General features: G+C 38.7%; 1 protein-coding gene, 1 long non-coding RNA gene and 2 other non-coding genes across 5 annotated transcripts in view; 1 reads left to right on the forward strand and 3 right to left on the reverse strand.

Annotated features, from left to right (window-relative positions):
* Positions 1-8,979: 8,979 nt before the first annotated feature.
* Positions 8,980-12,831, reverse strand: LOC146330195 (uncharacterized). The gene is made up of 2 exons (XR_014769256.1): positions 12,267-12,831; positions 8,980-9,503 (listed from the first exon to the last, which is right to left on the reverse strand). It is a non-coding gene; the product is annotated as an uncharacterized LOC146330195 (long non-coding RNA).
* A 963-nt stretch (positions 12,832-13,794) lies between these two features.
* trnae-cuc (transfer RNA glutamic acid (anticodon CUC)) lies at positions 13,795-13,866 on the forward strand. The gene has a single exon. It is a non-coding gene; the product is annotated as a tRNA-Glu (tRNA).
* A 744-nt stretch (positions 13,867-14,610) lies between these two features.
* trnay-gua (transfer RNA tyrosine (anticodon GUA)) lies at positions 14,611-14,698 on the reverse strand. Its single transcript is given in 2 exon segments — positions 14,611-14,646; positions 14,662-14,698. It is a non-coding gene; the product is annotated as a tRNA-Tyr (tRNA).
* A 523-nt stretch (positions 14,699-15,221) lies between these two features.
* The window catches only part of LOC146330198 (E3 ubiquitin-protein ligase DTX4-like), a 43,775-nt gene continuing 31,820 nt past the window's right edge, over positions 15,222-27,176 (reverse strand). For both annotated transcript variants that reach the window (XM_084715684.1, XM_084715683.1), the window contains exons 5-12: positions 23,671-23,732; positions 23,370-23,531; positions 22,499-22,560; positions 22,217-22,383; positions 21,371-21,524; positions 21,193-21,282; positions 20,963-21,061; positions 15,222-19,881 (exon numbers count right to left, since the gene is read on the reverse strand). In XM_084715684.1, coding sequence (XP_084571810.1) covers positions 19,750-19,881; positions 20,963-21,061; positions 21,193-21,282; positions 21,371-21,524; positions 22,217-22,383; positions 22,499-22,560; positions 23,370-23,531; positions 23,671-23,732 — 928 coding nt within the window. In that variant the 3' untranslated portion in view covers positions 15,222-19,749. The remainder of the gene's footprint in view (positions 19,882-20,962; positions 21,062-21,192; positions 21,283-21,370; positions 21,525-22,216; positions 22,384-22,498; positions 22,561-23,369; positions 23,532-23,670; positions 23,733-27,176) is intronic.

Genomic DNA, 27,176 nt, shown 5'->3' on the forward strand with positions numbered 1-27,176 from the left:
GCAGAAAATTTTCATGTTTCAAATTGGGCCGTGGCATTCTTCAGTTTGGGAATGGCCGTATTAGAGACTAGCAGACACATCAGATCTGTTCTATTCAAGCTCTCACGTCGCCATCACCCTGTCTTTACTCCCCGCTCGGCTCGAGTCAGACCAGCCATCTTCCATTCACACTGAACCTTCAACCATCACCAGCCAGAGTCCTTCCTCACCTTTCATTCTCCCATCCTCATTTATTGCAATAAAGTTCAGCACAGGTCATCTGCCCACTACCTCTGTGTTCTGTGTTTGGTGGAAAAGTGTGTTTTTCCTCCCATTGTCCAAACACATGTAGCTTCGGTGAAGTGACTGTCTGAGTCATGGTCCATGTTTCTCCTGGAGGTCCCTGAGCAACAAAGGTCAGTCAGTGATGAAGTGATGAAGTTACAGTGATATCATGAAGAGGATTTACAGGTTTTTTAAAGGTTTGTTAAAGTAACAGAACAGCCTTGAACAAAAATTTGTTTAAGATGAAGGGACCAGTATTAGGCTGTGTAGACAAATATTTCAGGGTATCCTAATACATCAATTTAGCTGCTAGAGTCTTTATTATTCAATCTTAGTCTTTATTATTCAGTTTTAGTAAAAAAAAAAAAACAAAAAAAAACAAAACAAAAAAACACACACACACAATAATAAAAGACTCAAAATTAGTACATTCTCAACATTTTTACATTAAACAGAGGGCTTTTGAATTCCCTCAAGAATATTGAGAGGACGGTTTTTGATAGCTCTGTTAAAGGCTAACACATGCCAGTATTCAACATACTTTATAATATCACCTATACAGTGGGAGTCTGCCACTGTGCCTGCATTCCCTGACTCCAAACCTGTCAAAAAGAACAAAAACAAACCAAAACTGAGAACATATTTTTGCTGTTATTCAGCCTGGTCACCATTGTGGGCATCATTTCACCCCAAACCAATCAAAGCACAGCAGTCATTCATTCCCACCAAAGGAGAGTGTATCATCTGTCCTTTTAAGCCATATTCAATTAATAATGTCTAAAGTCTGTAAGCAAACACACACACACACATACACACACACACACACCTCATCTGTAAAACAACTTTTATATGTGAGCAAGTGGCATGTTTCCCAACATGTTTCAATGTGATAAAATGGGTAAATGAAAGAGAAGCTGGGGGCTGGTAAAACAGCAAAGTGTTCACATTATGTTGGTTGATTAATGGTTTAAATACCCTGTTTGCAGCAGTAATGTGTGGTTGTAAGGTTATCTACTAATAAGATAAGTATGGTAGAGGGAGTGAGTGTTTAATGTGAGCTGCTCTCTGATGGTGATCCAAAAAAAACCCCCAAGGAATTAGTCATCTGCTTCTTTTTCCTGGTGTGTCGTTTATAGTCTGCTCTTTGACTTTTCCCTTTAGCTCCAAGCACTCATTGAAGCATGCAGGCTGTGGCAGGTTAGCCCTTTACTGGCTTGGGTAAACCCAGCTCGAGGCAGCCAGTAGCTGACAAGTGGGACTGGATGTTTTCTCCCACTGTCGAGGCAGCTCGTAGCGTCCAAGCTTACACCAGTCACTCTGGACTTAAAACTCTTAACTGCTGCCTTCCATGTTGTTTCTTACTCAGGGGCACTGGAGTAACCTCTGCAGAGTGCAAGCCTGGGTAAAAGATAAATAGGACCTGGGATGCCCAGTCGCCAAGAACCCTGTCTCGGTCTTGTTGATGTAGTCCAGAGTAATCCAGCTCAGCCACCCCATGGCACACTACTGGTATCACCCCCTCATGTAGTTTAACCCCATCTGTTATAAAGCCTGGCTGCTGATCCTCACTACTCTGTAAATTGTGTGTTTCTACTGTATGTAAATTCACAACATGCGTGCATTGGCTAGTAATGTTGTAGCAGACAGCTAGACAGCATGTAAAGTCAAGCGAGACAAAATGTTTTCACTGTTATTACTATTACTGATGCTATTCATGCTGTTCCAGTGTAATATCACCTGGTCATGTACTGCAGTCTCTTGTTATATTATAAACACAGAGAAATATTGCTTTTTGAACCCAGACTCAATACTGTATTCATAAGCTTTTGGTATGTTACAAGATACAAGTTACATGTCATCATAGACACATTACACATAGACACTGCAGTGACTGCAGTGAAATGACATATTTCCCCTCCACTGGCTGTGAAAACATTTCTTCATTTTTAAGAAGAGTGTGGTCATTTTTAAATTTAGTAGTAGGAGTCCTGTGGTATTACAGAAATACATCAAATACATTGTATGTATTTTTACTGTTTAAATGGGTGATATGAAAAACTTAGAGGGTCACAAAAAACTGCTTCATTTAACATCCTGACTATGACAATGTGAGAGTTTTGCTGGCAGTAATCCTTTACTTTAGGTAGTAAACAATGACTGTAAGCAACACGAGACATTTATGTTTCACAGTCACACAGTGACATCACTTCAAGGATCAAGGAGCAGAACTGCTGCACCTTCACAGACTGAAGTTTCATTTCCAGAAATCTATTGAAGCTCTTCTTACTGTAGAAGCAAAGCTGGGATGATGATGTGGTCAGAGTTTTCAGGAAACCTTTGCTCTTTAGCTTAAACATTTTTTCATTAACAACTCATGTGTGATCTTTCTCTGTGTCCTATGTACTGAAATTTAACACGCACTGTATAATTATGTTGGGTGCTGTTCTTACTGGCTCCTGTGTCCCTGCCAATAAGCTTTGATGAGTTTGGTGACTTTATTATTTTGCAAGTTTAGAGGGGATATCATTCACAGGTTTAGTTCTCTTTTTTTTCCTTATGCAGAACTTGGTTATCCTGCAGCAAGGGAACTCTGCCTGTTGCTTTATTTTATGTACACCTGGGTATCAGCACTTTGTTTAATGTCTCTCATGCACCCTGCTCAAACAAGTACTGTAAAAGCACTGTTTAAACACCAGTCATCCCTTCCTAAAACACTTGTATACAGGGGTTCAAATATAATTTATGCAGCATGTCTTGTGGCTCTCAAGGGATCTTTTAAAACCCAGTGACAAATATAGCTCAAGCAAGGAGGCAGCAGTGCTGTACTTAATGTAACTCAACATTGCATAACACATCAGCCGTGATGATGACTAAGTGATGATAATGACCTTGTGTGTGTGTGGCTAACAAACTCTCACTGTGAGTAATGACTGCTGAGCTCGGCAGACTCTGATTGCCAAATGTTTGGCAATGTTTTGAGGGAAACAGATCTAATCATGGCACTTCCCTGAGAAGATTCTTACTAAATATGGGACGAATTTCAAAAACAAATCCCATTTCAGTTTTAAAGCTCTGAAAAGCTGTAGGGTTTCTGACAGCCCGTAATTGCCAGTTTCAGTCATACTTAGCCTGCAGTGCTAGCAGCAGTGGCAAGCTATCATGTGCAACTTCCTTTCTATGGGAGGATAGTCGGCATGACTAAAGATGACCAGATGACTAAAGAAATCTGTTTTTTTTTTGTGGTCTGGTAGGCTTCCAACGTCGGCAAGAAAAAAATATTAATGGCCACCAGGCCACTGACAGGCTCTTCATGGTGCTGCTTTTTCCTCAAATTTATAACACCCAAGCGCAGCACTTCCATGATTTTCACAACAAAATAAAATGACTGAAATTATGATAATAGTCCTCTACCATGTTTTGCTGTGTAGTCGTGCTCACTTCTCTGTCCTCCACTTACAACCACTTTTACAGAGAAGCTGCGGTTGAGATGAGGTGAGGTGAAATTTACTTTAAAAGAACAACTCCAGTCTGCTGTTGTAATTTCACAACCACAGTGCACAGTATGGTTGGGCAACTTGATAAAAATGTCACCTATGCTGATGGGCTGAATCCATAATTGTTTTTATTAGCCGATTTTGGGGCAACATTTATTTCATTTTGCTAATGTAATGGTCTGCAGGGTGACAGTCACTGCTCTCATCCAGCAGCTCAGTACACATCTCACTCCCATCCACAGAACTCATATCATATGATCAGACCTGGACTACTATTGAACAAGTGAAGTTTCGGGCAGATTTGACCAAGTAAACAGAAGTTAATGCAACTTCCTGTGTTTTGGCAAACCATTGACCGTCGCTGTGCCATCATGGCCATGCCGTTTGATGATACGTCAAGATCTTCACAATGTAACATTACAACTGTCCTAAGGCCTTTTCTGACCAGATTTAAATAAGATATTGTCAACCTGCTGTGCTGAGGAGCTCATTTAAATCTAAAACATGTCATTTCCTGTTGCCAGTCGGTGGTGTCATGACTTTTGTGGAGTACTGTCATGTAGATGTGTTCAGAGCAGGAGTTTTATCAAATGTGAAGTTTGGTGGAGATCGGATCATTTATACCAAAGTTAAGACAATTTCGTCACTCATGGGGAGACATCAGAATTCCACATCATGCCACAGCCATGCAAAGAAACAAATTAGGATCTTTGGGAAAGTTTTAGTGGTTCAGTTTAGTAAAAAGTAAAAAGAATAAATCAACTCGCCAACAAAGTTAATTAGAGATCTGTGGACAGGTGTCAGTCGTTCGGTTCATGCTCAAATAGAAAATCAAACACCAAAAGTTTGTGAAAGAACAAAATAGAAAAAAGGGGAAATGAAGACCTGACGTTCGCCAACTCACCTGCCCCGAAGGGAGATTATTGATCAGCTGGTTCCAGAGATATTTGGTCTTCTCGGAGGACTCATGTGGCGTTTTTCCCACACTGTCTTTCAGACATCATCACTTCCCTTTTACCTCCATTATAAAGGAAGAGACGTGGGCCGACTACTCGAAAAATGGTAAGTGATTGGTTGTCAGGATGGACAGGTGACAGTTGTGTGGACTTGACCAGATGTAAAGTTGGCAACCTAAAACCAATATGAAAATTAAGAAAGAAGTAAATTGATTAAAGAAATCTGCCTGATAATCTGGGACAGGTGACTTTGAAATGTGGACGCTGCTTAAAAAGGTTTTTGTGTCACATGCCAAACTCAATATCAGCAACTTTACAGATGAAAAGAAAAGAAAACTGGATAAGAAAATGTTTATAATTCATAGAAATTTCAGAACTCATTGAGTTAAAATGAATAAGACGTCAGTACATTTCTTCATAAAGAATTTAAATAAAGCAAACATCAAATATCACATATCTGAGTTTCTTTATATATTTTCTTCCTTTTTAGAAATAATTTATTCTCCTTTATTTCTTTATTTTATTTCTTTTTCATTCTGTTGTATTATTTTATTCTTTATTATTCTTTTTCACTTGTAAATCTTTTATTTTCATACTTTAAGGGCCAGTTAATAAACAAGCATTAATAATAACTTTATTTACCAGAAAAAGACTAGTTCTTAACTAAAATACTGTTTTAAACTGTTTTAATTCAAAATGACTTGCACAGTTTTATTTTCATTTTACATTATTCATATTTACCCTGTTGTGGATCATCAGATGGAGAATTCGAGCTGCTCCAGGACTTCAAACAGGCAGGTTTAACTTGTGCTCACAGCTGTTTGTGAGGGAACATGGACTGTTTGTAATATCTAAATCAGGGATGGACAAACTTTTTCCCTTCAAGAGCCAAAACTGAAACTTACTGTTGGGCCATGAGCCAAAAGCAAACACCCGATGTGTTGTACAGATACAAAATGATACTAAGATCCCAAGTTCCATTAAGTTTCTGTGCTGTGCTGTCGCTCTATCAGTCTGCTCAGATTATGAAAAATAATTAATAATAAAGGATCCTATTTAAAGAGGGATTTATATTATTTTGGGGGCTTTTGCCTCTATTGAACAAGACAGGTAAAGGTAGACTGGAAAGGTGACAGACAAAAATAAAACAGCATAAATAACAATTTCTATATTCATTCTTAATTAAAGCTAGAAACATCTGGTGGGCTGAATCAAACATTATGGTGAGCCAACTTTGGTCCAGACGCACCAGTTTGGGCAGCCCTTATCTAAATAAAGACTAACAGGCCAGATGAGTCTGTTTTTTACTTTCAATAACTGGGTGGTTTGAGGCAATTTGTTTTACAGGCATTTTTCATTCTCACTTATGTAAAATGCCTCTAATTTGTGGGATACTTAAGTACAAGAGTAATGTACTTAGTTACATTTCATCATCATTTTCATTACCACTGAAAAAAGCAAAACATCTAAGTACTTGGTTTGTTTAAGTGAACTCAACTCAAGAACACTGAGTTTGGCAGCTTTTTCAACCTCAAAGTACAAGTAAGTTATTTAAAATGAGTATTAATAACAAGTTGCTAAAAACTGTGTTAGGTGAACTCAGTATTTGTAATTAAACTTGATGTTAATATTTACAGTGTGTCCACCCAATATTCTTTTAACTTTTTGGTGGTGTATATAAAGTAGTGGAGTCACCATGAGTAGACAGTTGTCATGATGAATTAGGGGAAGAAGATTAGTGCAATGGTGCTTCTTTACCAGCAGAGATATTTCCAACGTGCAGGAGTTACACCTGGCTGTACTATTGTTCCCACAGTACTTCAGACTGACGAGGATGCAGTTTGGTGACTTTTGTCCAGGGATGGGGCCACGATTATCAGAACACCAATTACTGGGAGATTATTGGTCCAGCTGAATGCCTTACAATTTGCCTACATTAAATTGCTCTAGTTGTTTTCTGTTAATGTTAATACTGTAGTAACATAAACTATGATTTACTGATGAGGTACTGTAATATGCTATATTATGCTAAATTGTGAACTGGAAATAGGAGGAAATGTAAATGGCTTTATTGGTATGAATGATTCAAGAACAATGTCGCCAAAGAATCAAAGCACAATTTGTCCATCTATGTGGACATAACACAATAACAGTAATATGAACATAAACACAGCATTAAGGATGATATACAGTTACAATCCTATGCATGCATTATTGTGTGTGTGTTTGGTCTTAAAGCTTTACAAAATCTGAAATTACAGCACTGATCTTGTTTTGCCTTCTCCCTCTAAATGTGTATTACACAGACTGTAACCTATGCCCTTCTACAGCCTTAAACAATGATGGTTCAATAAATAGCACAGTTCCTATTACTGACTGGCTACATACATAGTGACAAGTTTTTACAATATTAAAAAAATATTATGATTATTCACTATGCTTCATTATGATTTTTCAGGCACTGTGCAAATGGTGATTCTTCATCTACAGCGTGGGGCACAGCACAGTGGGGATAATCATCAAAGATGTTGCTGCAGCCATCTGGGAGTCCCTGGTGGATGAGGTCATGTCTGTCCCTACCATGGAGGACCATCGCAGACAGCGTCCCTCAGTGCTGAAACTTCCTCAACTGAGTGGGCTCCATAAATGGTAAGTATGTGGCAATCCACGCACCATTAGTAGGCTCTGGCTGTACCTCAACTACAAGGGGACATTTTCCATTGTCCTCCTGATTGATTGATTGGAACCCCCTACACGTCTGCATTTGGTGAAGGCCTCAGAGACGGTGCCTGGACCTCCCAACAGATTAATTGATTCCAGGGGAAGAGCACCATGGACCACTGCCCCATGTCTATGTGTGAGATGAGGCCTTTCCCCTACACAGGGACTTTCCAGGCACCAACATCACCAGACAGCAGAGGATGTATTGATGCATTTGGCATCCTTTCTTCCCAGTGGATTATGTGTGTTCCTGGAATCAGCCCTGACACTGCTAATCTGTGTGTGAGGGCCACCTTAATCCCTTACAACTTCAGGCTGCACTGAGGAATGAGGAAGGCAGGGCCAGATGCTCGCTGTGTACCAGAGGAGCGTGGTGCAGCCAGCAGTCTGCAGGATGTCATCCATATGCTGCCACATGGGAGGCCATTTGAGTGAAGGAGGCCTTTAGCTCTCACTTTTGCCTGGAGGGTGCTGCTGCCAGAAAGATTAACAGAGTGTAAATAAGGCAGAATTATACTTTTTTAACACAAAGGCTCTTTTAAGAGCCACCCACATTCCTGAAGAGCATATTTCCCTGTGCCCAGTCACAACAAAAACAAACTGAAGCACAACTACTGTCTGCATAATATCACTGCCAACACAGGCATAATTTACTTTAAAAAATCTATCTTACATATTGGATAGCTTTTCTACGATCCACTGAGTATCACAGTTGTATTATTTATGTAAATCAAGGGTTGAGGTGAACACCCACCTAAACTCAATTTAAGAACTATATTTTGTGTTAGATTTAGTTAAACCAAAGTGTACATTTTACAAGCAGACATACTTTTCTGAACATGTGCTGGATGTTACGCAATAATGTCCATGTTCATTACTTGATTTTTGGCTGTAAACATTCAATACCATTGAACCCCTTTCACAAAGGACAGTTATTCTGAAGAATATTTAGTTTGTATCAGTAATTGTTCTCATTTCTGTGTAGAGTAGCCAAATGCAATAGTGTACTTATAATGTATTTTATCACTGCATTACCACTCCCATGAAATGCTGTTATATGCAACCTCACAGACAGTGGTAGACAAACAGCGTCTTATGGGCCCAAATCTGTCCCTCTAACAAAAATATTTTGCACTCCAGCAAAAGGTTGAGTTTTTATTTTCATAGATTACATAAAATCTTTTTAATGACTCTTTATAAATCCATCTATGAGTCCATACTTACTGACAGTTGTTATGAAAATCTCAGATACAACCATAAATCAATTATATAAATCTATTTATTCTTGAATAAATTAAAATTTAAAAAATGATTATATTAAAAACATATATGTGCATATACATATTATACAGGCTTTTTTCACCCTCTGTTTGTTGGCTCCCATATAAGCAATGCTCATATAATGGCCCTATTGTTCAACGTAAATGCTGATACCCACTCTAGGAGAGGCACCACATGGAGAGCCCTGATGTTTTATGTGTTGTTACATACCCTTGCAAGAGAAAGACAGTAACAAGACAACCAAGAATTTGATGGAGTCAGAGTAGAAGTGGCAAAACTTAGAGGGTTTATTTACACTATGTTTTAGTATTTACAGACACAAGGTTTTCAAAAAAATGTGGGGGAGATGGGACAAGGTGGTTGTGCCAAACAAAAGAAAGAAATATAACAAAACTAGGCCTAACTTTTCTCTACCTCCAAAAACAAACAAACAAAAGACCTAACTACCTAGTCTAACAAAATGGCCTCATCAGAGGGTGGCACCAACCAATAAACCTAGTGTGTTCTAACAAATAACAACTACGTGTGAAAACGTACAGGGTACCCCAAACTCACCTAATGTCCTCAGTCTCCCACCACATACCTTGTTACAAACACAAAGGCCAGTCTACTCAACAAGATCACAAGCAGTAGCAGGCAGGCTCAGTGCAGCAGAGAGACTTGAACTTCTCAGGCTGGCCCTTCTTATTGACTGCTCTGACTTGCGATTGGACAGCTCGAAGCTTAGGGAACCAATGAGGAGCCTGTCCATGTCCTCACAGGTGAATCCTCATGAAGCCATTATCACCTGGAGACAAAAGAAAGAAGGGGGGGGGGGGGGCAGACAGGAGGGATAAACAAGAAACAACTCTTATCCTGACTGGCACGTAACAGTGTGCATCTGTCCCCTTTGCCTGGTGGTATACTGCACCTTCAGGACAAAAACCCATGTCACTCGACAGTGTGCTTTACTTCATTGTTCTGTTAAGTATGCCTTTGTATTATTATTATTATTATTATTATTATTATTATTATTATTATTATTATTATTATTATTATTATTATTTTGTGATTACATAATGATTTCTTTGCACTGCATTGTTCACTTGTGCGCTGGTACACAATTGTAAATAAATATGCTCTACTGTCCTTTTGGTGTTGTTGCCCCATCAATGTGTTTCTACCTGTAACAGCCTGAGGGGTTTAAAAATGTACAGAGAATGACTTTCTTATGACTGTTTTGAACATTGTTTATAAAAAAAAATATCCAGTGTCATAGATTGAATTAATGACAAAAGACATCAACTATTAAAATAATCTTGTGGATCTGGAACTTAACTCTGTCCTTGCTGTTCTCTTTCACAACAGTTGTTGGCTTTCCTGTATTTATGTTGACTGTAGTGAGTGTGGGGGGGTTTCCACCCCTCTGATGCTGTTGGCTGGCTGTGCTGCTGTGCAGCGGGGTTGCAGGAAGGAGACTTGGGGCATGTCTGGCCTGCTGATGATTGATGACTATTGCCCCTATTTTCAAGAATGGAGTCAGGAATTCCATGACTGCCATGATTTTCCATGACCAGGAGTAGCTTTCAGTGCTACAGGAGGACTGGCTGTCTGCTCTGGTGGTGGGTCTATGGATATGGATATTTTTCAGCCAAAACAATAGCCAATAACTACTTGCTTCCTTGCTCCCTGCGTCCTGTTTTGTCCTCAACTCACAGATACTCAGTTTACAGTCAGAGACGAGTAAAGAAACCAGAAAAGTTTCACATTCAAAGAGCTGAAATCAAAGAATTTGGATGATTTTCCGTAAAACAAACAAACAAACTGATTATCAAAATAGTTGCCAAGTAATTTAATAGTTGACAACTAATCAATTAATCAACAAATCATTGCAGTTCCACATTGTTTGGTACAGATTGCCGCAAAAATCATGCCTTTAGTATGTTTTTCAATGCAAATCATCAGAGTCTGTAGGACACTAGAGCTCTAGCTCCATCTGCTGGCCACACTAGCAATGTGGCTCTATTTGTGAAGAAAATAAAAAATGGGCCTTAAAAATAAAGCCTTACTTTTGTCGTTAGTCATTAACGTCTGTGTAGCCTGTGATCACTTTTGATGTATGTTTTGTCAATCCACGGTCTGTTCCTTTAGAATCTGTGATTGTTCTTGTGACAGTTCCTTGTGATAGAGTGCACTCTTTGACGATGTGTGTTGTAATCCTGGTGGCTAGAACCACCCTACCACCAGGTGCAATAATCCAGACAGACAGGATCACACCAGGACGCTCGCCACCAATAAGAATGGATCTTTAAAAGTAGTTCTCACTCTGTCCATAAGACCTCACCTATTTTTGGCAAACAGGAATTTAAGATTTTTTTTAATCTATTTGTTGCACAACATTTATACTAAAGCATAATGACAACATAACATTAAGCATCCATTATATATAACACTCAATGATAACATGTTTAGCATTACACTTTAGTTCAATAACTTTAAATCTTGATATCAGTATCTGAATCATTACAGCATACATCTTTTTGCCCATAACACTATTTAAACAAAAACTAATAATTTAGCCATCATTACAAAAGCATTAAGTTTTTCCTCAATCCAACATTAGGAAGGACTGTGGGTAGTTTACGTGTTGCATATGACCCTGCAAATATTTTCAATACCCATTGTCTAGTGAGACTACAAATAACATTAACTGTCACATCTCCCACAGTAACCTGTTAAACCTGAACATGAATAACATGAATCTCAAAAATAACACTTACAGTGTAGTAATAATGAACAACAGCCTGGTATTTTAACATCCGTCTATTCACATACTGTACTGTGCAATTCACTGAAATGCTCTTCATAACAAGGAAAATGTGTACAATGGAAAATAGAATGAGTTGCTATGATTCCCAGCTGACTTGTGTGTTGAGTTATTAAAGTTTCAATAACAGCGGTATCAGTATTAGTACTGCTTTAATATTTTTGTATTTATGCCACAGCATTTCCACAAGACTCAATAAACATACAGACAACACAGCACCGTTTTTTTTTCTCTGTCTCCTCTCTCTCCTCACACAGGAAGCTCATGCAGGTACATCAAGCTCTGTCAATCCAGCTGTTCGTCATGACCTGTCAATCAAGTGGAGCTAGGGGCAGAACTTGACCAGACAATCAGTCCTGTGTGGCTGATCTTTTCTCTACTTGGTTAGATAGTAACAGTAACAGTAATGTATTATTTAACCTGTAATTGTCACTGGGTTACATCAGCTTCAATGATGATTCTTACAGGCAGTTATCAGAAGTGTAGCTGGCGAATGCTTAAACTCCTTGAGTCAGCTGAGAAGTCTGGCTCCAGCTGACTTTTTAATGTTTCCACCTGACACATTTTAAAGGAGAAGTGTGTGATTTCCAGTGGCATCTAACGTTCAAACCTTAGATTGCAACTAAGAGGATTTACCCTGACACCGCCCCTCTCTCACCAAGAGTACGGTGGCCATCAGCGGACAAAATGGCGAGCGAAAGCTATCTCACAACAAACTACAATTATGTGTGTAGGATGAATTACCTGTCCAGCAGAAAACAGGCAACCTCGGCGTCACTGTGAAAACGTTTGTCCTCCATCAGCGATTTCCATCGTGTAAACGCTATGCCGATGTTGATTCGTGTTTTTGCCGTTTCCTGTCATGCTTGCGTTTACTTTCTTCGCGTCTCCGCTTCTTGGATGACGGGGATTCACTGTCCGCTGCTTTTTGTTCTGGTACAGTGTATGTATGATCCTCCATTTGTCAAAACTGTGCCAGTCAAGGTTCACAACGCTAAATGGTCTGCCAGCAATCACCTGCGTCTGTCCTCCCCGTCTATTTCCGTGTTTACGCTGCGGCGTCTACGTAAGGTCGCCATGGGCTTCCCAAGACTCACTGTTAGTGCAGTTTGTCCGCTCTGCGCTGCCGTAGACGGCGCAGGATGATGATCTCCTTAAGGCGACCCGACAGTATGTAACTATAAATGGCTATTTCTAAAGTAACGGGAACATATAGATTATGAGTTTACGTTGATTGATAATAATAAATAACATACTTATATATAATATATCTAATTTATGTACATAAATTCCTGTAATTATTACACACTGGTCCTTTAAAGCGAAAAATCTGTTAAAGTGTATTAAACATATAACATTGCTTTACAGTTGCATAAATTATATTATCTTAATACTAAAAAAGTGAGGCTAAAGGCAGCTTGCACCCTAGCAAACATCGGTCAGATGATGAAATACAAAACCTATATGTATATGATAGATGCCAGAAATACAATCATTAACACGGGAAATGGAAGGACACTTTGCTAAGCTATAATTAAGATATGATTGGACAGTTGCTGTTTGCAGGTGGGGCTTAGCTAAGGGTTAACGAGTGTCTAACTAACTAACTTAGTTAAAGTTATTTCTACAGTTAGAAGTTAAAGTTAAATTTAGTTTAAATTAACTCTAGCAACTTTTAGATGAGGCTTGTGAGGATAACTTGCAGCTTCCCTCAAAATTTCATTGGACAGTGTGCACGTGATTGTCAGGAGCCAATCGGCTACTTTGCCAGGTTAATTGGTCTGTTTGGCTCGTTCAGTTTGTCTGCCAGTTCACTAGAGAAAGATCATGGGTATCTCGGATAGATGTTGTTTTAGAGGTTATGTCCATCAGGGAATGTAAGTATGTATTTTGTGCCTTCATTGTAATTATAGGATGAATAAATGGTCAGTGTTTCAGTCCATGTAATGTGACATAATTCAGAGTCTCACAGGTTAATACTTGTTGCAAAAAACTTTCGTAGTTAGCTCCCTATTATGTTCTCTTATCAGATTAATTCTATCTGTATGTCTGTATAGAAATCCTGTGGACAGACTTTGTCGAATTTTGAGTGTAATTAATGTAATGTAATTTGGATTGTGTGTTTATGTAATTTCAGTACCAAGTGGGCCTGTCAGCAGAATAACGTCATGGCATTTCGTACAGCCTCTACCTAAGTCAACCTTTTAACAGGTAACATATCTAACATTTGTCAAAGGGTACTTAAAGTTTTCGGCTCTTGTAGACTGTAACTTCCCTGGTGGTCTAGTGGTTAGGATTCGGCGCTCTCACCGCCGCGGCCCGGGTTCGATTCCCGGTCAGGGAACATGACGTTTTACCACCACATTTCGCAGCCTTTGTGAACATTTGAGCTTACGTCGTGGGCCCCTCGCAAAACCACTACATCTTGCGTAACGTTTCATTATGTAGAGCTTGCTAAATTCATACCTGCCAGTATTTGGAAATAGAAAATAGCCGAATCAACAATAAATACGTATACATACAAATAAATAAAGACATAGATCAAACAGTTGGTTTAATAAATGAATACATATACTTTAACATAAATACAGATATACGGTAAATAATAATAAAAAAAAGATTAAATGCAAGAATAAATGAAGGTGTCAATAAAACAGGGCATACAAAAATAAATATATTAGGGCGTATGAAAATGTGTAAATGAATATTTAGATTTAATACTTACTAATATTTATTTATTTGACATTTATTTAACTGTTCAAATACCATTTATTTACTTATTTGTGGATTTTAATATTGATTTCCATACATATTTCCACATTTATTTATTAATCTATTCTTTTATTTATTTAAGCATTCATTTACACATGTGTATGGTTGTGTCTTTTCAAAAATTATTTATTTATCAGTTTTCTCCAGAAGTCTTCGTTTTAACCTGCCAACAGGAATCAATAAGTGTATTTATGCCAAGCGTATTTTGACATTTAAAATTTTCTTATTGAAACATTGTTATTGTGGAGGGGATAAAAACATTGTTCCACGAGGTCGTGCCGTCAAATATCTGTATCAGCCTGTGAAAAGGAACACCTCCTTCGAGCCGGATTCGAACCAGCGACCTAAGGATCACTGTTATATATACCTACAGTCCTCCGCTCTACCAACTGAGCTATCGAAGGGGCATGCGTAGTGTAAAGGGATACATGATTTTTATTAGAAGACTTTACATGAAAACTTCCAATGTATTGTGCTGTGTGTTTGAGAAGTTTACATTTTTATGAATATTTCCCACACTTACAAGTTTCCTATAGCTACTGAATTAAAACATCACAACAATGTTTCATTCATTCTTTATTTTTTTTTCTTGTATTAATCACTCATACTCCAGCAATTATTTTTGCAATATTTACACTTTTCTCATCATGTTTTAATCTCTCTCCCATACCAGCACCGATTATCACCACTTTTCACCCCCATCCCATAAACAAGAAGATAAGTCACAGAGAGCCCTCATCCACAGATGCTTGGAGGAGATATCGCCTTCAGTAGGGATGAGAACAGGTGATGGGAAAGACATCCACATTTAAAGAAGGGAAAAAAACTGAAATGGTCAGTTACTGGTCATAGCTGGTGGCTACATTGCTCACATGGTTTCAGACACTGCACACCATGGATCAAAGCCTTCAAATGAAATCGTCCAAAGACACTTCAGGTTCATTTTAATAATTTGTCTTATTAACCCCATAATAACAAAATTATGGCCACATCATCCAGTACAGCAAGTCAAGAGAACCATCAATAAAACTAGTAATGACATTTCATTGTTGAGAAATCAAAATTAATTCTTTTAATGACAAAAAAGACAAATTAAAAGCAACATAAGTGACTTACTGATCATATAAAATCTGTTTTCTCAAGTCATTGTACCAAAGGAGCAAGAAAACTGCTATGACACAATAAGAAAATGTGATTTCATAGCACTTCACAATTTTTATTTTCATCATGCCACCTGCACTTGAACAATTCTGCTGCTAAATGAGGGGATGACATGAGACTAAAACCAAAATGTCAATCAAAATCGGCTACTTTCAGGGGCAGAAATACTGAGAGCTCCAGAAGGCAGATTACGGCTCAGTGCAGAATAGTTGCAGGACTGCCTAAGAGTATTAGGGCCAGGAATAAGACATTTTAAATGTAGTATTTTGAGAATTAAGTTGAAATGTTGAGAATCAAATCAAACTTTCTGGTACCAAAAAAAGTAAAAAAAAAAACAAAAACTTTTTTTTTTTCATTTTGAGAATAAAGTTGAAATGTCAAGAATAAAATATAATTTTTACTATATTCTTGAAATGGGATTTCAATTTATTTCTCAATATTTCCTCGTTATTTTCAAAATGCACAAAACATTTTTTTCTAAAGCCTGGCAGTGGTGCCAAAATTTCGACTTAATTCTTGACATTTCAACGTAATTGTCAAAACCACTGATTTATTTTTGTTCTTATGCCTGGATAAAGGTTTAACTTTATTCTTTACATTTCAACTTAATTCTCAAACAAACCCAAAACAAATAAAAAAAATAAAATCTACCACCTCTGATTTATCTTTTTATCTTATGCCTGGCAGTAATACTAAAAGTTCAACAATTTCACTTTATTCTTCAAATTAAAAAAAAAAGAAAATACAATAAACTTCCTCTCATTTTCCCCCTTATGTCTGGCTTTAGTAATCTTATGTAGCAGGACAGATGGATGATTCATAGAAAATTGAAGTGTTCTTTACCTCACAGAAAAGCAAGGGTATGAGGGTTTGACTTGCTATTAAAATTCATTACATGTCACACTCAGATAAAAGTCTACCATCAAATTCCTTTTCCAAAGAAAAGATGATGCAAATCAGCTTATGTCTGTACACAATGAAAAAAAAAAGACTTTGTATTTAACAATACTGTCTTTGTAAACCAATTGCAACAAATGAAAAAGGGCATAATTAATACAACATAAATGTACAAAATGAAAAAAGGCAATTTACTCTATGATAGTGTCAATAAAAATGCTATTAAAAACCAAAGGTTTAACTATATTTCATATATAAAAAAATAATGAAGAAGTTACCATACAGGGAGTAACATCATCAGAGTTAAAGGATGATGTGATTCCCGTGGAGTACCAAAGTAATACCCTAAACTGGGAGCATGTTGGTAGTATACACAGTACACAGATTCTCTTTCTTTCTCTCTCTCACACACACATACACACACACACACAGGTCTTGTAACATTAATATGGGTCATTTATAGACCCAACTCCAGAGACTGGGCAGTGTGTTGATCAGTCAGGAGAGGTGGAGATCAGAAGAGGAGAGATGCTGAGATAAGAATGATGGTACTTGGACCATTAAATCATAGATTAAAAGGTCCTGTATTATCTTTTCTTTCACAGTCTGTCTTTTCACAGTCACACTGCTACTCTGCTGCAGGCGCAAAATAATTCTCTTTGTGAATTTTGTCCTAAAAAACCCGATCTACAAGAATATTTATCGAATTTATCAACATCCTCACAGGAAGACTTCTGTCTGGTCTGAATGGATGGGTTTCAGCTGTGTTACTGATGCCGGCCAATCAGGAGCAAGCCCAGCTGTGACTGTGTTTTTAAACATCTTTAACATTTTAGGTAAGAATGAAAAAAGTATTTAAAGGGCTGTCCACACCAAGAACAATTAGTATGAATTTAGAACTTTTAAAAATTGTTCTAGTCCACACCACAAATATAATGATAGCCAGCAGAGTGTCGGAAGCTGTCCTCAACAGCAGAAATGCGGGACTTGAGTCAAACACCGGTAGCAGTGAAGCTAGGACTGAGGGGATGTCGACCTCAATGGTGAACAAAGAAACGCCGGAACAGCAGGACTTTATATCACTGGAAAGCACAATTTTAGCAGAGACAGATAGGGATAGAGTCTCAGTCCATTTGGTCTTTACTGATGTACTGATGTTGAAATTTCTAATCTAAAAATGACAACTCTCTGAACAGAGTGTTGGTCTCATCTTTGAAGAATTTCGTGCACCAGTATCCCTCAGCGTTCAGCAGTAACAGATCATCAGTGTCCATTTTTCTAAGCTGTTGACACAGGTTAAGTGTTCAGAGCGTGCCTGGTGCCACAATGTTATTGTTCATCAGTGTGGATGATCACGTCTTTATCATTATAGTTGTTGTTGTGGATGGCCCTTTAGTACTGATGAACTATATTTGATAACACAAACGAGAGGAATTTCCATTTATGGGTCTTAATGCATATTTGATAATGGTGGTGCAGTTCCTAGTACTTACTGACAACCACATGCTGAGGCTTTAGCAATCCCAGTGTCCTTTACTACTTGTTTGATTGACCAAATGAAATGTAATTGATTGTACTGATTTGTTTCTTCTCCTCAATGGTACTTGATACCTTAAAGGTACTGGACAAAATAACCCAACACCAAGTAATATTGGTCTCCAGTCACAGAATATCTGCATTCAATCCTTTCTATACCCAAATAATGAATAATTCAATTGTGTAGTGTGACCTGATTGGTGTAAAATCAACCTGATCAAGGTCATCACTCATCATCATCAATAAATGCTGAATTTGAAAGTACAGAGGACTGTGTGCAGGAGTCTTTTTGCTTTTATTGTTGACTCTTCTCCTACACACCTGTCCACTTATCATGTGAAGCACTCTGTTCGTATCAGTATCAGTTGAAGGGTATTGAATATTCATCCCCAACTGTGTGTTTGGGCAGACGAGGCCATGACCTCTGCTTCAGTTCTACCTCTTGTCCTCTCCATTCTCTCCTGACCGCCCAACCCTCTGCCCAATCTGAAGGGCTTTCTGGCTGTGAGACCGGCCCCAAGCTCTCAGTTCATATCTCTTGAATTGAAAAGCACCTGACAGTGAAGCTCACTCAACTAGAACTAAACGCTGAGGCCTCGAAGGAAATCCTCAGCACTAAATTCTAGGCAGTCCCCTCAAAAATGCTCCATCATCTTCATCAGGTTTTTATTCACATCCACTGAAACTATATGAACCATCAAAAAGGACAAAAATAAAATAAAGATATGTAAGTAAATACTGGTACCTGTGTATCTAAGGTTAACTTGTACCACAGTGGCTCAATAGTAAGACTCCAAAATAGGCCAAAATGACTCGGCCTCAGTTTGGTCTTTTGTCATCTCACGCACAATCATAAGCAAACAGAGCCCAGGTCATATAAAACCCATCAAGTCAAAGGTAAGAGGTAAAGTATGGAATGACGTTAAATGAGGATAATAGTAACAATGATAAAAAAAAATAATAACACAGGTGGATAACTCGTAGAAACATTTTGATTCGTTCCAGTAGCTTGTAGGCTGAGGCTTGTAGTTCATCAGTGTCACCACAAGAGGGAGCAGCAGTACTAAACTTCAACCATAAGCAAGCAGGTGGTTTGAACAAAGCCAGCACGCTTTCTGTATGTCTGTTTCTTTCCCTTCATCACTCTTGGCTTCCTTGGGTTTTTAGTTAACGCTAACGTACCTGTTAAGAACCATACAAGTTAATTTTACTCTACTCCTATCCTAGGCTACATTCGTGCACCATCTTTCTCTCTTTCTGCTACATTATTCCTGCTCTTGTTTCTCCGGTCCCCTCCCCCACCACTCAACTTCTGTCTTCTTTTGTCCTTTCTCTCACTGTTTTCATTGAACTGCTCTAAAATTGTACCATCTTTTCCCAGCTACTCTTTCTCTCAGTAAAGTAAACTTGTTTTTGTCCTAAATATTAGTACCAGTTCATTCTCACTTGTCAACATTTAGTACCTAGCTGCTAAGCAGATGAAAGCTCGAGTGCCATCTCCGTTTCTTTGTGCTGCAGCTTCCTCAAACTCTCCTCCTACTTCTGTTCATGTGCTTGCTAGAAAACAGTGAAGTTTAGACTGACTTGCAACCCAGCAGTGACTTAATCTTGAAAAGTGGTAAACCTCTGTGAAAAAAACAAAATCAGTGTCTCCTAAAACTTGAAACGTCCCCCTGCGCCCCTTCTTAAGTGCTGGCAGAGAGAGTGTCTCAGTCTAGGACATCTTCTTTTCCTCCTCCTGCTGCTGCTTCTCTTATTTTAGGCCCGATTCTCTTCCTCTACTCCTCGTCCTCCCTGCCACTCTGTCACTACTCTCACATGGATGTCTCCCGTGTCTCCGCTGCCCCGAACGCTTGTCCTTTCATTTTTCCATCAGTCCGTCATCCTCTGTGATGCCCTGAGCTCGGAGCTCTTCCAGGACATTGTCGAGGTGTCCGGGGTCGGGGAAGCCGTGGCCCGTCAGGTTGGAGCCAAACTCGGTCTTATGGTGGACCTGGAAGATCAATAACAATATGGTCTTATGTTTCTGGAACAACAAACCTGACGTGTATATATAGTGGCAACCGCTTGCAGTGATCACGTTGGTCCGACTCAAATTAATCATTATAAGTGGATGATTATTATAAGTGTTTGTTTTATTTTATTTTCTATACACAGTCTTATCATTCTGCCCCACTCATGCCAATAGGTGGCATGAAATGTCGTGAAATAATATGAAAAAACATAGACGTTAGTGCGTAGACGCCACATTGATCGCTTTGGTCCATTATTGCACATTATTACATCAATGTTGTCACCAGACTGGTCCAGGCAACGCTGGCCTGTGAACAAATACATGTAAATGAAAAGCTGCATTTTTTTTTTAGATCAAAAGTACTAACATTTATTTCTCAACCAAAAATAAATATAAAAATGCTCTTGAATCCTTGAATTAACCCTTCAATATGAAAAGGACTGCAACTAATGATTCTTCTCATAATCGATTAATAATCTGTTGATTATTTTCTTGATTAATCAATTAGATGTTTGGTCCATGAAATGTCAGAAAATGGTGAAAAATGTTGACCACTGCCCAAGGTGATGTTCTGTTCACAACCCAAAGATATTAAGTTTACTGTCATAAAGGAGTCAAGAAACCAATGAATATTCACTCTGCATATATGTGTCCATGCTCTGAATGATAGTGCACACTGCAAGTGAACACACTTGAACAATATTTATTTGCCAGGACCATTGTTGGAGTCTAAAAGGCGAAATTAAACCTCCAGTGATTTGTGCGTTCCATTTACAAAAATTTCTGCATCAGGTAGCTCGAAGCAGGCTAAGGAGACCATGAGTTAAAAGTTAAAAAATTACCAGATTTTTTCCATGTGTTGTCATGTATGAAAAGACTCAAAATGAACACTGTAAGCTGCTACATAAGCAAATTATTTAAACAACAAGTGTACAGGAATAATTCTGTCCCCAACAAAGTGATGTAAGTGGTTGATCTCTCTAAAGTATAGTCAGTCAAATCAATTTTCATTCATTACTTTAGTTACAGTATTTTATTGTAGTATTATTTATGTATGTACCTCATTCCAGATGACGGTGTCAGACTCTCCTGTAGTGCTCGAAGTACCAACTGAGAAAATCAACCTGCGGTCCCACGCTACCAGGAGCAGTCTCAGTACCTGATGGCAGGTCAGGGTAAAGGTGAGGACAAAGGCTTTGTTTTAAAAAATACCACTTAAAATTTATCTGTATCAAGGTCTGAGGTTAATAAGTTTGGTTGTCTGTATCAGGGATGATGAATTGTGTTTACCTTGCGACCTTTCTCGCTGTCTGGGAGGTAGCAGTGTCGGGGAAAGCCTCTGGCAGTGAAGGGCTTCCCTGGGTTCGGATGCTCTGGTCCCTGAAAGTAGAGGGAGAGGATTAAAATCAGCAGACGGTCACACTGATCAGTCTAACTCTGACCAGGAAATAAACCAACACTGCTGTACCTGAATGCCTGGTGGTATGTTGTAGATGATGCGTATGGTTTTGCAGTCAGGATGCCCCGGTAGAGAGTGAGGGATGACGTGGTACTCCATCTTTCCTGCCGGTTGGTTGCCTGTCTTTACGCCGTAGATGGTTTTACAGGTGGGACACTGAAGACTGACAGAGACAACACCGATTGATTACAGAGCTTATTTGCTAAAAAGTTGAGTGTCAATGAAGAGTAACGGTCTCTCTAGTTCTATTTCCATCTAGTGAGTTGTAAATTGTAACCAAAGTTTGAGTAAATCCGCAAATGAAAATCTGAGTGAATGCTTGTTTCCATCCACCACCGTTATATGAATATTACTTGTTGGTTTATTGAGAAAAGCAGTAAACAGTTTTCCCAGTTAGAAAACTTTTATACCAATGTAGAATTGGAGGATGCAACAAGATGACAAAATGTAAACAGCAGCAGTCAAACCTCAAACGGTGAACAATGTCGAAAACACAGTGGAAACATGACATTTCTGTTTGCTTCATGGATGAATGTGATAAAGGTTCCATCATCATCTGTGTGGAGTGATTATGGATGTATTATAGAGCCATGAAGAGACTGTCAGAGTACAAACAGCTGATCAGTCATGTGACATAAATGTTTGTTATCTCAGAACTTATTTGGAGTGTTTACATTTCCCATTCAGCCCATCAAGTCTTTAGAAAAAGGCAAAAAAAACCCCACCTGAAGTGAATGCAAAAACTTTTTTCAAAATTTTCAATTTTCTTTTTGCATTTTACAGTATCCATCAACCTTTTATAATGAGAAAATTCAAAACACACTGATGGAAACACAGCTTCCATCTGTAACCTACCTGCCGTCCTTGTTGCCATTATTATACATGGCCACCAGACACTGGAAGTGGTACTGGTGTCCGCACTGTGCTAGTCGCCCGACTGACTCCGCCCGAGACACAGGCCCCACGCCTGGACCCTTATATCCAGACGGACCCCCCAGCGGCTCCATACAGATGGTACAGTCCTGGGAAAGACAAGGAAGGGAATGAAGATGAAAACTCATGGTGCAAATCTTATTGCTCTGTATCATTAATGTGAAACCAACATTTTGTGTCCTGTGAGTTAGATTCTGTCCATACCTCCTCTGGTGGACTTTTTACTTTCTGCAGGTACTTCTTCACCACCTCCTCTGGAGTTTTACCTGCAGACAGAAAGAAGGGAGACATGAGCATGAAAGCAAAGTCCAAGCTGTTTACCTCTGTGAATTATGTCTACAAATGTTTGGATGTATCTGTTACGTGTGGCCTTGTATGTGTATTACTTCACAAAGGTTGCGGTGTGTTTCTTTTCTCTCTCTCTCTTTCTCCTGTGCCCCTCATCCTCTCTACCTGCCTTATTGCAGCACTGTGCTTTTTGTTTAGATTCTCTTTAGGCAGGTAAGGGGGGTGAGCTTGGTGTGACAGCCGGGACTGGCCGGGATGTGCACCCTCTTCAGTTTATTTTTTCACCCTTTGAGTATGTTAAATTTTCTGCTCTCAGAGAGTTTGCTCTGTTCGCAAGATGTCTGTCGGTCCTCAAGCAAAAGGCACAGGAAGGCTTGTTTACTTCATAGATTAAATGGTAGTCAGTCTTAAAACAAAATATGAGCTGAAATGCAAGAGGACATTTTTTAGGTCTTGAAGAAAAACATATGACTGGGTTGATAATAATGATTTGATACATACAGATCCAATGTTTGGTTTGTCTTAAGTGGCCCACAACATCCGGAAGTCAGGACTGTTTTTTTTAAAAGATCCAAAACAGTCACTAAAAAGACCCGAGAAAAGCCGGCAACATTTGCTGTGTGTAGCAGGAAGGGTATGAAAAATTGTAATCTGAAGTAACTAAAGCTGTCAGACACATGCAGTAGAGTAGAAACTACAATATTCACCTCTGAGATGTAGAGAAGGATAAAGTTTGTAGAGGCAGAACTTTCTCTTTTCTGAGGTTGTTCTTGACTTAAGTGCTCACCTTTGCGAGCCTGTTTCTTGGTGGTCTTCCTGCAGCAGTGGCCGAAGCCTGGCACAGGTTTGATGTCACTCTTGCTGACAGGTGGAGGATGCAGCACAAGTTTGGGAGGCCTGGTCAGACACACGGGCAGAGCGGCAGCACTCATCAGGATCCCTGTGATCCCTGAAATACAACAGAGAGAGTCTGATTAGAAAACAAACAGAAGAGAAACAGATATTCCTGTCTGGTTTCTTGTGAAATTCCCTGTTCCATGTTCTCAACTTGTTTTGTCTGTGACCAGTAGTGAGTTGTGTGTTCTTACCGGCTAGTGCAGGGTGAACAGGACTGGATCCATTGAGGTTCTTCACCGGGACGGTGGGCACACTGCAAGAGAAGACACAAACCATTAACATTAGTGTGTCTGTAAAATCCCATCAGACATGTGAGGCTGGCAAACACTCTGAGCTAACCAGAAGAATCCAGCTGACAGATACTCACTTTAAAAAACAGATGACTGTCATTTTCACACTTAGTAGACACAGTTAAGAAAACCAAAACAAAAAAAAGAAAAAAGACAAGTAAATGATACTGGCCAAACTGAAGGAAAAAGTTATCCCGAGACACAAAAAAGTCCGTCTTTCTTTCCTCTTTCTGTTACGTATCTGTCCTTCTATCTCTCCTTCCCTGTTTGTGTCCCCTTCTCTGACAGCGTACTACTTTGTTTTGTGGCTACAGAGCGTATGAATGACTTTGCGTGGCAGTGTGTCTGTTTATGAGGGCTAATCCACCGAGTTTCCATCTGCTCAGTGAGCTCAGATGAGAGATGGACGTCATACAGCTGCATGCTGGAGATTACCTGCCTCGTCACAAAGCCCATCGTCATTATCTTGAAGTGACACACACATGATTACACAGACAGACTCACATCATTAGTTTTTAAGAAATTATAAAGAAAGTATATTTGATGATAATGATCTACATATGTATTTGGAAATGTAAGTTTTACTAGATTTTGCACATTTTGCTCAAAAAATAGTAGATAGATAATTGTTAATAATAGGTAAGATAAATGTTTTCTCCTTATTTTCTCAGATTTTTTAAGTTTTGTTCTTCAACAAATAGTTCTGCAAGACAAAAAAATGTCAAATGAGGCAATTCCTTATTTGGTTTATAAAGAGTACAATCTCCACCTGCTCCTGAGTGCTGAGAAGAATTTTTCATGATTTGGCATTATTACAGATGTTGATGATTAATCATTATTCCCCATCAAGAATTTAATCAACTAAAAATGTATTAATCGATACCTAATCGATAGTCTAGAAATGGCAGTAACTGCACCTTAGTTGACATCGTTTTATCTGGTGGAGACATTTGTTGAGTAAGGAAACTTCCATTACTTCCATTTCCGCATCACCTTATATTATCCTGACTAGAGCTGCAACAGTTAATCAACTGTGAAGAAAAAATGTCAAAATTCCACCTGTTTTCTCGTGTTTGGGCCTATTTTTCAATTGACAAGATTGTGACAGGATTAACTAATCAATTTTCATTATTTTCTGACATTTCATGGACCTAACAACTAACCAATTAGTGGAAAACTATTGCCAGGTTGATATTTTTCACCATTTTTCACCAACAACTGATCGAGCAATCATGAACGTGAATGGACAGATTGATCAGCAATAAATTATTTAAAGCCCTAATCTTGACGTGTTTTATTGCAAACATATACACGTTAAATATTTTATAAATGATAAATAAATCCATTTAGGCTCAGTTAACAGGACATCCTCTCATAATTTAGAACATTTTAGGCTACTGAATTATAATTAAGATACTACTAAATTTCTTCCATAGTCTTTTATTTATTTGGCGACCAAAATAAAATCTCCTGTGACCCACCTGTGGGTCCCGACCCAGTGTTTGACTACTATAAATGTTTCTATATGCGTTTCTCTGCAGTCAGAGTTTTTCCCACAGAAAGTCTGAGGTCAGGTGATAATAAAGGACTCAGCTGACAGCTGCATGTGCCAACACAGCCATCAGCTGGGGTCAGTGACAGGTTAGTCCATTGTAGACTACACTTATAGACCTGGAGGCTACTCAGGCTGTAGAGCAAACCACAAACACACATTGTGGGCTGAGTGTGTGTGTGTGTGTGAGTGAGATTACAGTCTTCACAGCATAGGACTGTCTTTGTCCTCCAGTCGTAAAATGACTGCTAGAGGAGAGGAAATAAAACACATACTGAGGATGTCTGGAGGCTGTGCTCAAGCTCCGAGAAAGACAAATACAGATGTGTTAGTGTTGCCATGCAAGTAAATGTAAAACAAATCTTTATCTCAAGAGCAATGGAGCTGTGATTCAAAAAGGAACACAAACTAACAGTCCTACGTGGAAAACCTGTGAAGACGGGCCTGTGTGAACCAGCACATCCTTCAGTCAGATTTGAACCAGTGACTTGAGGCTACATAAATAAATGAAGCGGTATGAAAATTTCAGCTTCTCGAAGTAGAATATTTTCTGGTTTCTGTCTTCCAAGACAGTAAAACTGAATTTATTTGGGCTCTGGACAAAACAAGACCTTTCGAATATGTATTATTGGACTTTGATAAAATGGCAACATTTTAACATATTTCACCATTTTCTGACAAATCAATCAATCATGAAATTAATTAATTAATCACGAAAATGATTGCCAGATGAATCAATGACAAAAATAATCATTAGTTACAGCCTTAAATCATCTCATGATGGCTTACATCGAAATGATTTGAAATGGCATCGTGTCCTTTGTGTCACTGCTTTCATGGACAAGACAAGCCAGCGTTTCATGCTGCGTTCGCATGCTTATGATAGAGACTGACAAACTAACTTTGGCTAACTTTGGTTGATACTGGATTGTATTTACTGACAGTGCAGGATTCAGATCTGGTTTTAATTATAATTTAAAATTGAAATAAATTTAAATTTAAATTTGTTTTAAAGTTGTGTCCACACCACTCTGCTATATTTGAACCCTTAAAACAGAGACTTTTGGAAACACTGCTGACACCCTTTTAGTTTATGAACTACAGGATTGTGTTTTAATCTGGACGGGCAAAAATACTGAGTTTTGATAATGGTGGCGCAGGTGACATGTCTTTCCCGATTCATCCCATCCCAGTCACGTGATTCTTATCTAGAAGAAAACCAAGAGCATCAGCCTTGATAGCAATGGTTATTTCAACATGGATAACAGATTACAGGCATTGGTACGGACCCCAGTGAAATTCACATGATCATAATTTTTATGTCTTTTTTCAGTGAAAACAAAATGAAAAAATACCATTCTTACTGATATCATGACTCATTTTCCGATATCTGTCAAAATACTAACTTGTTTACGTTTTAAAATGTATTAGTGTTGATTTAGCTCAAGGATGCCAGCATTTTACAGTCCAGTGCTCTACCAGCTGAGCTACTGAAGGAGCCACAGTTGAACCCTTCTTATTGTACAACTGCAAACAGAATCACTCATACTAACAGACTGTAGGCAGTGTGACAGGCAGAAGGACAGAGTGCACTGATGATCTGTTGTTGGTTTAGCTTTAACAGGCTTTCTGTCAGTACACTAAGCTGCTTTCACTTAACCCCACTCAGCGACACATGACGACACGCGAGTGAATGACTCACTGGGATGTGTGTGTGTGTAAGTCTGCATTAGTGTGGATGAGGGTAAGACTATGAGAGAATGACTTTGTGTGTGAAATGGGGTGTTAGTTCACACACTTAAGAGTGTGAGTAGAAGAGTGCGGAGAAAGTAAACAACAGTAATCAGTGATATAA

The sequence above is a fragment of the Lutjanus erythropterus genome, chromosome 3, assembly GCF_056507025.1.
Source record: "Lutjanus erythropterus isolate fLutEry1 chromosome 3, fLutEry1.hap2, whole genome shotgun sequence".
Lineage (NCBI taxonomy): Eukaryota > Metazoa > Chordata > Actinopteri > Lutjaniformes > Lutjanidae > Lutjanus > Lutjanus erythropterus.